We start from the raw sequence: 13,237 nt of genomic DNA on the forward strand, positions 1-13,237 counted from the left end.
CTACCTTGTGGTATGAATGTGCAATTTCCTGGCTGCTCTGCAGTATGTCCTCCAGAGATACAAATTTGTCTGACCTGACACAGTGAATATACTAGATAAAAAAAATGCACAGGCTGCAGCTTCTGGTTTACCTGTGTGATGGGCAAGACAACTGCGCCTGACATCCTGGCTGACCCATCTCTAACAGGGCACACCTTATCTGGGAATGCTAGCACTGTGGACACTAAAAGGTTGTTATTAACCAGTGAAATTTCAACAGCTCCAAATGGGAGTGTTGGAAAAGGCAAATGTTTAGTGAACCTTTAAAAGTGTGTAGTGAGAGGAGGAGGAAATGACGTCACCTCAGAGCCGTGGTGATCAATATGGAGAGCACCGAAACATCAGCACCAGAAGAGGATAGTGCCAACTTTGTGCATGATGAAGGAGTCTTAGCAGTGCTTGCTTTTTGTATTCCGAATCTAAGGCATTGAAGAAACTCTTACCTTCTCTTTTAAGGTACTGGTCTCCTTGTACAGGTCCTTGGTGAGGCCTCACCTAGAATATTGTGATCAGTTCTGGAGACCGTATCTCAAAAGGGACAGAGACAGGATGGAGGCAGTCCAGAGAAGGGTGAAAAAAATGGTGGTGGTGGTGGGGGGGGGGGGGGGTCGCCATCAAATGACTTATGAGGAGAGGTTGAAGGATCTAAACATGTATACTCTGGAGGAAAGGAGAGGAGGTGCAGGGGAGATATGAAACAGACCTTTAGATTCCTGAAAGGTTTTAATGATGCAAAATTGACAAACCTTTTCCATTGGAAAGAAATCAGTAGAACTAGGGGTCACATAATGAAACTCCAGGGAGGATGATTCAGAACCAACGTCAGGAAATATTTCTTCACAGAGAGGGTGGTGGATGCCTGGAATGCCCTTCTGGAGGAGATGGTGAAGACAAAAACGAAGAAAGATTTCAAAGGGGCATGGGATAAGCACTGTGGATCCTTAAAGGCTAGAGAATGGAAATGAACAAAAGCGTGCATGGGGGTAACTTGCTGGTGTGGTGGTTACTACCCTTAACCAATAAGCCTTCATACTGTTGATGCAACTCCATGATTGCTCTCTGCTTTAGCGGAAGGGGGAAAAGAGGGAAAGGGGAATTAGATTCAGACAGCAACTAAAAAGGACATTGGATTTTATGGTCTGGGAAAACAAATAAGCATGGGGGTAACTTGCTGATGCGACTGTTACTAATCTTAACCAATAAGCCTGATACTTTGGATGCAACTCCAACATTGCTCTCTGCTTCAACAGCAAGAGGTAACAGGGAATTGAACTCAGACAGCAACCAACAAGAGTCCTGACTTTGACGGTGTTATGGTTATTGGTGTTTGGGTGGATCCTTGGACACTGTGGCAGCTGACCATGCCCACGGGGGGGCAGTCCCGTGAGGGACCACAGTGTCAGGCTAAAACTCTGGACAGAAAAACACAGATTTGATTCTTTTATTAAACAGTATATGGAACCACCAGAGGTGGCAGTAGTGAGTAGTGGTTGTAGAGCCCGGCTGGGCGCGTCTCTCACAGAACGCGGGAAACGGATCCTCTGTAAGCAGTGCTGTAGTGGAAAGAGACTGAGAGTTATGAGCACACAGTAGAATTAGCATTCAGAGTCCCAAGAAGAATAGGAGAGCTCCGAGACAGGGAGAGCAGGTCCTCGAGGAGCGAGTACCTGATCTCTTAGAGCAGAGAGACTCGGTAGCATTGTACTCACTAGCAGTAGCAGAGATTCCACTAGACAAGAGGTCTGGCACCGGAGCAAAGGGCAGGCCCTCGAGGAGCGAGTACCTGATTCCGGAGAAACGGTACTGTAAAGAGATGTTTCTGTATTCACAGATGGTGACTGCAGTTAGTTCTTCCAAGAAGAAGGCAGAAGTTGCAGGCAGTGACACAGGGAACATGGGCCCTCAAGGAGCGAGTACCCGGTTTCCTGATAGCACCTGAAAGAAGCAGAGAGGCCCCCGAGGTGCGGGTACCCCGTTAGTGACCCCGAAGGGTAGTAAGAGTTCCAGTTAGAGCTGGAGTGGCAGAGTAGCTTAGGAACGGAGAGCGAATCCCATCCGTATGAGTTCCGGTAGAGTTATGTTGCTAACTCAACGAGCTAGCAAATGAAGTAGGCAGATATACCCTGGATTCCTGACATCAGAACAGGGGGACGCCCCTGAAGTTCACACCAACGTGGAAATAAAGATGAGGGTGGCGTGCGTGCACGCGCCCTAGAGGTACCTTGAAGGAGCAAGGCGGGAGGCAGCACCAAAGCAGTCCGGGGACACCGTAGAGGTCGGCAAACAGACGCCGCGGCGGCCATCAGTCCAAGGTGAGCGGGAGGAGCCACAAGTAGAGAGAGGTAGGCAGGGTGAAGCCGTCAAAGACCGACGGACGCAACAGACGGTTTGGGAAACTAAGTAAGGGGGTGACCTGTATCTTGCAGCAGATGCTACCATAAGCTTGCTGGGCAGACTGGATGGACCGTTTAGTCCTTTTCTGCCGTCATTTTCTATGTTTCTATGGTCCCTCTGAACTTTTCCTGTCCCTTTCCTTCAAAGGGGAAAAGAAATGGAATTTTAGCTTAAGGAACATTTTTCCACATGCTTCACAACTGATCATGAGAAGCATAATTCATGGAAGTCCAAGCTCAACATCTTGTGTTTCATTTTGTGCAGAGCCGAAACAATTTCTTTCCCGACATTGTGAAAATTAGTCAAAGGGATAGCAGAGTTGCTTACCTGTAACAGGTGTTCTCCCAGAACAGCAGGATATAGTCCTCACATATGGGTGACGTCATGGAACGGAGCCCTATCACGGAACACTTTCTGTCAAAGTTTCTAGAAACTTTGACTGGCACACTGAGCATGCCCAGCATACCTTAATCCCTGTAGACACAGGGGTCTCCCTTCAGTCTCGTTTGTAGCAAAAGAAGCGATCGAAAAATAAAGTAATAAAATGTTCCCAGAACCAACTCTACGGGGTGGCGGATGGGTTTCGTGAGGACTACATCCTGCTGTCCTGGGAGAACACCTGTTACAGGTAAGCAACTCTGCTTTCTCCCAGGACAAGCAGGATGGTAGTCCTCACATATGGGTGAATAGCAAGCTACAGGCTGAGTCATACGTATTAGGCCAGGCAGCACTGAACATGTGCAACAGGCACAACAACTGGGGTGCTGCTGGCAAATATGAGGCAGCCTGAAATTCACACCAGGTCGTGGCAAGATGAGTTGGGTTTCATAGATGGAAGAATCTCTGGATACGGACACGTAAAAGCCAGAATGGTGTTGTTCGGCTTTGCCCAGGTACTAGCGGACTGCGAACGAGTGGAGATAACTTCATGTCGCAGTGTCATAGGTGTTGGCAGTCCGCAGCAATGGTGTATGCTATGGACTTTGCCATAGTCTTGTCGAAAAGTCTTTGCTTATCACAGAAGTAGAAGGGCCGCTCACTGATGCTGAATGCAATGCATTTGTTGAAGCAAGCGAAGAAGGTTGTGATAGCCAACGTGACTCCAGGGCAACTTTAGTAAAAAAAAAAAAAATCCAGTCAGGTGGATGACATGTGGACTGCAGATTATGCATAGAAATGCAAGTTGTATGCTACAGTCCAAGTTGTGTAAAGGTTGAGCACTGGAGTGAGTGTAAAACCTTTGAAAGTATGGACTGAGTTTCTGGAAATCAGTAACCATGTGGAAAAAAAGGGTATTTAGGTGAGTGCGAAGAAGTATCAGATCATGGCGAGTACGTCACAAGGGACGTGAGTACCAGAGCAGGGCGAGTAGATGGTTTTAGTTACTAGGAAATTTTTTTTTTTTAGTAAGATATCTAAACTCTCAGGGTCGTAGTGCAAGGACTACAGTGCTGTGTTATGCCATGGCTGATGGTTGTAGAAAGCTTAAGGTGAAAATAAGGTTGTCATGAAACGATTCTCTGGGGATGGAGTCGATCGGGTCATCCCACATACCTGTATGAGGGCCAGTGAATGGCACTGAAGTAAATTTGTGCAAAGGAAGTCTGAATGTGGACAAGAATGGGTTAAAATTTTTCTTGGACACTACCTGTTCGCTGTATTTCTTTTAGTTCATTGTAAACCGATATGATGTACCCACGAATGTCGGTATAAAAAAGCTGTCAAATAAATAAATGAATGAATAAATAAATAAATAAATAAATGTGCTGCAATGGTGTCATCTGATGATGTCATCTTCTTGTATGGCTGAATTCAATCCTGCTTGCCACAGAGAACTACGGTAGCATTCTTTCTAATTTTATATTATAACTTATTGAAACCATATATTAAACAAGTCTACAATTGTGTGGCAATCTATAAGAATGCATTTTATTTAAAAGAAACCCAGCAAATGGGACAGTAAGATTGTGTGCACCTGCAATGATCTAAACCAATTTGTGAACTGTGACAGCTTTTTGACTACAAAAAAAAAAATGCACCATCTTCCTGACTGCTGCTAGCCTCAAATCACTTTCACATGTGCACTCCAGCTATATGGAGTGCACTCTTCTATATGGAGCTGGAGTGCACTTTCACGTGCACTCCAGCTCCATATAGAAGAGAAGCCAGGCTACTGAAGAGAACACAAACATACAATACCATTTTCTGAGCTTGATTTTAACTGTTGTCTAATGATTTGCTTACATGCAGTCATTTTAGTAGAACTAATGAATTAGTGAACAGACACTGGCATATTTGATAGATATCTTTACAAAGAATGTTCAGAAGAAGAATGTATTTGTTTTCTGCAACTTGTTCTTTAAATTACCTTACGCATACTGGAAAAAAATATGAAAGGATCATTTCTCTGGTCCTATGCAAAATCTCTTTATTTGTTATTACGCTCAGTTTTAAGTTATGGGAAAATACAATAGTTCTCTTTCAAGTGGACATTGAGATTTTATATTCAAAAAAAATCTAAACTTCACAGTTCAAAGGAAATGTTAAGAGTGAGATTATGTTAATTAGATTGTTCTCATTTTCAGGCAAGTGAACGCATATCGATAAAAGATAAAACATGTTTGAAGTCCACAGAATGAATGTTCCTTCTAGTTAGTTCAGTCAGAATACTATTTGTTCTATATCATATTCCATATGCATGAATGTAATTTACATGTCAAAATATACATATACATATATCACAAATATCATCCTAAATTTAAAATGTAGTCCCAAAAGAGGATAATACATTTCGAGACTATGTCCTTTATGTGCTGATGTATAATAATTCTTGGCACTGAGAAAATGCCTTTAAATATGGATAAGGTTGTTTTCACATGCATGCCTTTGATGAGTTCTTTTTAGGATTTTGACAGCATATTGACATGCTATGGTTTGTTTGTAGTAGTGGTGCGGAGGTGGCAGTGGGAAAAGAAGAGGTGAACTGGCCAAAAAAGAACACGGACATTCTGATCCCAACAGTACTAATGTGTTTGAAATCAGCTAACATATGGAAAGCTAACTGCCTAATACTTTCCTCATCATGAATCCGCCTTCAGTTTGTCTACTTTAAAATACAAATAACATAACATACAATAGTGTTTTCAATGTAAAAGGCAAACTGGCACCGGAATTAGTTGTATATATAATGATACAAGGAATATTGAGCCATACTCACTTGCTACCATAGTGAACCAACAGACAATGTAAAAACTATGAGGTATTGATATCAGCAAACATGTCACTCACAAATGTGAAAAGCATCCAGCTAATGCTCGTCACAGGACATAGTGAAAGTGCCCTGGATTTCAGAAAGATGTACAGCTAAGGTTTTGTGTACTTCACTTACTTTTCGGGAAAAAAAAAAAGGGCTTGTTTGTGAAAACACGGAATGTTTCTAACTACTGGTTAGGAAGAATTAGAGGTATTCTTTGTCAGAGTAACTCTAACAAGCTATTGAACTACTGTTACCGTGAATCAGATAAGATATTTGCATCTGCTCAGCAGTAACACACACACACATATTGCTTGATAATTCTTGCATGCTCTCTTTACCCTAAATTCACCTTTCCCAGCTCACTATTGCTATTTCTTTCTATAGTTTTGCTTGTCCAGCTGGTATACTCATAGAATGTTACTGTAATGCCAAAAAAGTGTTTATACAAGAATGAAATCTTAGGAAGTGGCTGTGTTTCATGAGCTTGGTTGCCACTTTTTTTTATTCTGCATCTTTGCTCTTTTCAGAGCTGCCCCCAGTTGAATTATCTGCCTCATCCTTCCTGTCACAGGCATCATCAGAGAACCTCCTGCCACAGTCGTAGGTTTTACTTATAGGTGCTGTATGTGTTCGATTGTGAGCTCCTGGCTGGTATAACTGCATGGCTGGACGATCCTATATAAAGAAAAGCACTGAAAGTTAATTTTCTAGGAGAATAATAAGTGATCAACTGCACATATGATGGGACTATTCATAAACATTTTCTCTGTCAGATTGGTTGTGGCAGCAGAAATACATTGACTTGCATTCTGCTAATTTCAGAGGTGCACAAAAATTATGCACATAAGTAACCCTCTGAGTGCCAGAGCTCTTTATCCCTGAGCCAAAAAAAAAAAAATATATAGGAAAATTGGTTCTTACCTGCAAATTTTCTTTCCTGTAGTATCACAGATTAGTCCAGAGTAGGAAAATTAGTTTCTTACCTGATAATTTTCGTTCCTGTAGTACCAAGGATCAGTCCAGACTGCTGGGTTATGCCTCCCCTCCAGCAGATGGAGTCAGAGAAAAGCTGAAAAGCACCCCCTACATATACTGGTGTGCCACCTGCGATCCCTCAGTATAAAGAATATCCAAGCAGACGGAAAACTAATCATACACTTCCGCTGATGAATAAACCGTTTTAACTCAACCACTGACAAGATCAAGTAGTAACATTGCCCTAAAGACATAAACAAACCTGTCTCCCTATTCACAAAAATAGAAACGAAACTCAGAACAACTTACCGGAGAATATGCAGCAATACTTAGCACCATAATCCGCAGATGTAGAAAACTGCAAGAAGAAAGGAAAACAGATAGAAACACGAGCAGACTCTCCCTAAACTGACTTGGGTGGGCATCTGGACTGATCCTTGGTACTACAGGAACGAAAATTATCAGGTAAGAAACAAATTTTCCTTTCCCTGTACGTACCAGGATCAGTCCAGACTGCTGGGATGTACCCGAGCCGCCTTAAATGGGGTGGGACCCAGAGAGTCCCGCTCGAAGCACGCTGCTCCCAAAGGACTCTGTCGACGGACCACGAACATCCAAGCGATAATGCCTAGCAAACGTATGCAAGGATTTCCAAGTGGTCGCCCTGCAAATCTCCTGGCAAGACACAAACTGGCTTTCAGCCCACGAAGCCACCTGAGAACACAGAGAGTGAGCCTTAAGCCCCTCAGGAACAGACTTTCCGCAGCCAATGTATGTGGACGAGATCGCGCCCTTCAACCAGCGGGCGACAGTCGTCTTGGATGCCCGCAGACCCTTCTTGGGCCCATTCCACAACACAAACAAGTGATCCGACCTTTGAAACTCATTAGTAACCTCCAAGTACCGCAGGAGTACTCGACGGACAAATTCTTAGCCCTCGAAGAAAACAAACCACATCCGGATGAGAAGACAGAGAGCAACCTTCTACTCTGCCTCGTAGGCAACCAAGAGCAGCTACATGAACCCTAAGAGAGTTGAAAGCCAAACCCTTGACCAAGCCTTCCTGAAGAAAAGACATGAGAGATCATAGATTGCAAAGTGCATACTCTGCCATACACAAGGACTCAAAAACCTTCCAGACTCTTACAAATGAAAGAGAAGTAGACATTCGCCTAGCTTGAAGAGTAGCAATAACAGCTTCAGGGTACCTCCTGTGTCTCAACTGCTGCCTGTTAAAAGCCATGCTGCTAGACAAACGTGAGCAGCCTGGTCTGAAAATATGGGACCCTGCCAAAGAAGCCCCATTAAATGGCTGAAGCGTAACAGACTGTCCACGGCCAAGTTGACTAGATCTGCGAACCACGGTTGATGAGACCACTCCGGAGCCACCAACACTACGTTTGCAGATGTCTCTCTATCTGTCGCAACCTTGTCTACTAGGGGCCACAGAGGAAAAACGTAAAGCAGAACCTTCTGAGGCCAAGGCAGCACCAGAGCATCAATGCCCTTGGCCTTGCGCTCTCTTCTTCGACTGAAAAAGCAAGCCACCTTTGAATTGAGGTGAGCCACCATTAGATCCACATGGGGATGGCCTCACCTTTCACAGATGAGCAGCATTGTTGCGTTGGACAGTTCCCACTCCCCTGGATCTAATAACCTGTGACTTAGAAAATCCACTTGAACATTCTCCACTCCTGTGATGTGCAACGCCGCTATCCGCTCAGGGTATTGCTCCGCCCAAAGAATCAACTCTTGAGCATCCTGGGCCACTGCCCGACTCTTGGTTCCTCCCTGCTGATTGATGTAGGCTACTGTCGTCGCATTGTCCGATAGGACCCTCAATCGGGAACCGCACCAGTGGCAGAAAAGCAAGTAAAGCTAAATGAACTGCCTTGGTCTGTAAGCGACTGATAGACTAGGAAGCCTCCATTGCAGACTAGCTGCCCTGAGTAGACTGCTGCTGATACACCACCCCCCATCCAGAAAGACTGTCATCGGTAGTAATAATCACCCAATCCAAAGCCTCCAGCTCCATGCCACGAAGCAGATTAGACTGTTGTAGCCACCAAGACAGGCTGTCCCTTGCAACTTCCTTGAGCAGCAAGGGAAGATGAAACTCCTCTGAGAGCGGGTTCCACTGAGATAACCGAGCTCTTTAGAGGCCTTATATGCACAAAAGCCCACGGGATCAACTCCAGGGTCGAAGCCAAGGAGCCCAGAACCTGCAAATAAGACCCTGGGCACCAATAACCCCCAACAAGCACCAAATTTGCCCCTTCCGTTTCAAAACACGCTCCTCCGTGAGAAACACCTTGCCCTCTTAAGTGCCGAACTGAGCTCCTAGATACTCCAGGGACTGTGACGGCACTAGGTGACTCTTAGCCTGAAAAATCCTCTGGCAACCTGTATATCTTATTCTTGCCCAGATCCTTCATCAACTGCTCTAGGTCCTCACCAAACAAAAGTTGGCCTTTGAAGGGCAGAGACTACAACTGAGATTTGGATGACATATCCGCAGACCAGTTCCATAACCATAATAAGCTCCTGGCTGAAACCGCAGATGCCAAAACTCATGACCAAATCCTGAGCAGGTCATACAAAGCATCCGCTACGTATGCCAACGTTGCCTCCAACCGATCAGCCTTGCTAGCCTCCTCGCCAGTCTTTGACTGACCATCCTGAAACTGCTGCACCCAACACAGAAATGCCCTCTGCATTAAACTGAAGCAAATTGCTGCCTATAAACCCAGAGCTGACATTTCAAAAATCCTTTTGAGGTGAATTTCCAACTTTCAATCCTAAACATCCTTCAAAGCCGCAGACCCCGCAACTGGGATAGTTGTCTTCTTGGTAACAGCTGAAACTGCTGCATCCACCTTAGGAAGGGAAAAGAGATCTAGGATCTGTTCGGGCAAAGGATAAAGCTTTGCTATTGCCCTCCTGACTCTCAAGCCAACAGCAGGAGCAGACCATTCTCGATCTGTGAACTTCCTCACCGACTTATGATAAGGGAAGGCTCTTGCAGGATCCCAAAGTCCATCCAGGATCGGATCTGCCCCTCCATATCTGAGTCCTCCTGCAGAACCTTCACTCCCAGTTCCTCAAGAACTTGAGGTATCAACGGCCCTAGTTCCTCTTTCCGAAACAGATGAACCACCTTAGGGTCATCTGTTTCGGAAAGCCTTCCCATAACACTTGTCCTTGCCTCATCCTCCACGGACCTTCTCTTCCTAAGCTCAGATGCCTAAGCACTTTTTCTTCCGCTGACTAAGCTATTTAATATATGTATATTAGTTTCATTAAATCTATGGTAACCCTCCGCTACCCTCCCCCCCCCATCTTCCAACCCCCCTTCCAACCCCTCATTCCTACCCCCTTCCTCGGAATACCTTGTTACCCCAAAAAAGCCAACTCTTATCAGTTCTTACCAGTTTTGACACGTTACTCCCCATGCTTAAGCTGTATCCAAGTTTTTCTCTCCCCCTGTTCTATGTAAGACAACTTTGTCACTGTTTTATGGTTGCAATGTAAACCGGAGTGATAATTAACTCTGTTATTTGAACTTTGGTATAGAAAAGTTATAAATAATTAAATAAATAAATAAATAAATCACCCTCGGAAACCAGGATCTCCTCAGGATCATTCCCCAGATCCCTACAGCCTAGATCGACTGCTGTATCATGCGAGGGAGGAACCCCTGGGAGCCCCCTCTGAGTCCTCCAACTCCTCACCAGCCGGATCAGAGCCCAACAACCGCTTCCGAGGATGACCTGGTCTGGAACTCACATCCAGACCCTCAGAAGATCGGGTCTGGGGCCCCAGCCCTGCAGTATTTGCCTCCTGCTGAGCTAAATAGGCCTCATGCAGAAGCAAAACAAAATCTGCAGAAAAGGGCCTAGCAGCACCAGCCACCGGAAGAGAGGAGCCCGTAATAGGCAAAATGGGCTCACCAGCCCCATCTGCCCCCCTGCTCCTCCTCAGGAACCAAACGAACTGAGGAAAGCCTCGGGGGAAAATCCCCCCTGCCCTCAGTCATCACAGCCCAGGCCACATGTGTACTCAAAATGGCCACCATTCCCACGCTGATTGAGAGATGATCTCTGACGCATGCCAAACTTCGGCGTGGAGAAGGAGCAGCTACGAGCGACAACCTTCTCTTTTTTACCGCCCTCAGATGGCCCTTTGCCCCCTGATGTGCAATCAGAGCAAAGACCGAAGCGATTCAGGCATGCACGAGCACGCTGCAAGCCCCGGCGGGAAAATAAAACCTCTCAATGCATTTGAACCTGCTGACAAAACAAGCAACATGGTGAACTCATCACAAGATTCTCAGCCACTCAAACAGTAAAGGCAGGAAGCTGTCTGTTCAGCATCTCCTATCTCCTGGGTAAGCTCTACTATTTTTTTTTTTTTTTTTTAAATAAACTTTACCAGACCTACGTACAAGGATGGAACACAGAGCAGCTACAATCCAAATTCAAAAAAAGGGCAAAAACCACAAAAAAAGACAAACTACTACCCTGAGCCTGCAGCCACCTCAGCAGCCTCGTGAAGGGGGAGAAATCTAGACCACCAGATTTACACCCTACAGAATGAAGGAGTGAGCGTTCAACTCCCAGCTCATCCACCTCCCAGCTCATCCACTCCCAGCTCATCCACCTCGACCAGACAGGGAAGGATTCACTGGAACCCAAACACCTCCTGGGAGGAAGGCTCAAAAGATAAAACCAGTTGATGAAGGATCTGGGCAAGAATAAGATATACAGGTTGCCAGTACTACAAGTTTTGCACAATCTACCATCTACTGGAGAGTGGAGACAGAGAAATACTGAGAAACTGCAGGTCGCACACGTGATTATGTAGCAGTGTCAGTAAAACTTTCTCTGTCTTCATCTACTGACAGGGATGCATAAACCCAGGAGTCTGGACTTATCTGGGTACGTACAGGAAATTTATTCTTTTGAGCATGAGAAAAATCCATGCACATGGCTCAGGAATTTTCTCTGTCCTCAGGGACCCCCCAGCCAGTTAGCTTTTCAGAATATCCATAATGAATATTTATGAGATACTTGTATGCAAATATGTCTTATCCGCAGTCATTGTGGATATCCTGCTGGGGATCCCCAAGGACAGATTTAGAGAAAATTCATCTTGCAGCTATACCCCACAATTCTTGTAACACTATCTCACAGAGAAAGCATTTTGAACCTAATAGAGAAACTACAAAAATTGATATGATTACCATACTTATAAACAGTAATTGCTTACCTGTACTTTTTAACTGAAAGTAGTATTGTCATGGATTCACACTCATGGTTCACATGACCTGCTGCATGCTGCCCTAAGGAGCATCCCAAACGGATATTTCTAGAACCTAGAACTTTGTCTAGCAATCAAATGTAAATCATTCAAGGAAGCCAGCAGTTCCTTGTTGATGTAGGCTAAAGTAGGGCTAGAGAGAACCAAGTTAGTAGGTTGTATGAATCCATTAAAATACTACCTTTTCACTTTAAGCATTGAACCCAACTAAACTCTAGACCCAAAGAAAAGTTTAGTGCTTGATTTACCTAAGCAGAACTTAAGAGTGTCTCTGAGTTGACGCCACAAGTGTTACAGCTCACATGTACTAGTCCAGACTGAACTGAGAATGTTTATCCACCTTGAAGGAGGAACTCTCCGGCTTGCAGAACTGAAGGGATGTGAAAGATTATGCCATCAAAATGGGGAAAACTTCCAGAGATAGTAGAATTGTAAGCCTATGCCTCGTAGTTCACGCACATATTCATTGAGAAGATGTGTTCAAGCATCTTGCTGTGCAGGAAGTAGGTGCAGAAGCTGATGTAGACATTAGGAACAGGTCACAAGCAGCTTAGGCTACTAAAAGAGGGTGGCATGTTACTTCTGAATGTCTGATTATGGAATCAGGAAAAAATACTGTTCGTGTGCCAAACAGTAGGAGAGAAAGGTTTACAAAAAGTAATAGCAAATATTGATACAAAAGAAAGAGACATCTGAAGTTTGTCAAGACTTTAAGATAAAAAGATCCAAAAAATACTAAACATAAATTAAGAATCCCATGGATTTCAGAAAGGATGACTCTCCTGCTAAAACATCTTTGGGAAGCCACATATGAAGATATTGGAGGTGAAGAAGGAAAACTCACTAAATTCTAGGGTAACCCAGAAGAAAGAGTTATGCCTAACAAAAAACAGAAGGCCATATAATCTCAGAAAAAAAAAAATTATCATTTATGTGATCCAAAATGTATGACCAACACAGTCAGGTGACTAGTAAGAGTGTGCTCAAAACATGTAAATAAATGCACATTCACATCAACAAAAGATTATATATATAAAGAGGAATGCAAGTAATCCCAACAGAAATGCAGATGTGTACTGTAAAAGTGGGAACATTCTATCAAGGTACTGACAGAGCGTTCAAGACACGGACGCACTGAATAAGCACTGCTGCCTAAAGCTGCCTCAAGGCACAGAGCTCTAAGAAATACAAGTAGTCCCATGGTACTAAGGCTTATGGATGCTCTCAAAGTACTTAAGAGACAGCAAATCTGCC

The 13,237-nt window shown here is 44.3% G+C and overlaps 1 protein-coding gene across 2 annotated transcripts in view; it reads right to left on the minus strand.

Annotated features, from left to right (window-relative positions):
- Positions 1 to 4,844: 4,844 nt before the first annotated feature.
- The window catches only part of UPF3A (UPF3A regulator of nonsense mediated mRNA decay), a 64,046-nt gene continuing 55,653 nt past the window's right edge, over positions 4,845 to 13,237 (minus strand). For both annotated transcript variants that reach the window (XM_029604611.1, XM_029604612.1), the window contains exon 10: positions 4,845 to 6,364. In XM_029604611.1, coding sequence (XP_029460471.1) covers positions 6,191 to 6,364 — 174 coding nt within the window. In that variant the 3' untranslated portion in view covers positions 4,845 to 6,190. The remainder of the gene's footprint in view (positions 6,365 to 13,237) is intronic.

Source organism: Rhinatrema bivittatum, chromosome 5 (genome assembly GCF_901001135.1).
Source record: "Rhinatrema bivittatum chromosome 5, aRhiBiv1.1, whole genome shotgun sequence".
Classification (NCBI taxonomy): domain Eukaryota; kingdom Metazoa; phylum Chordata; class Amphibia; order Gymnophiona; family Rhinatrematidae; genus Rhinatrema; species Rhinatrema bivittatum.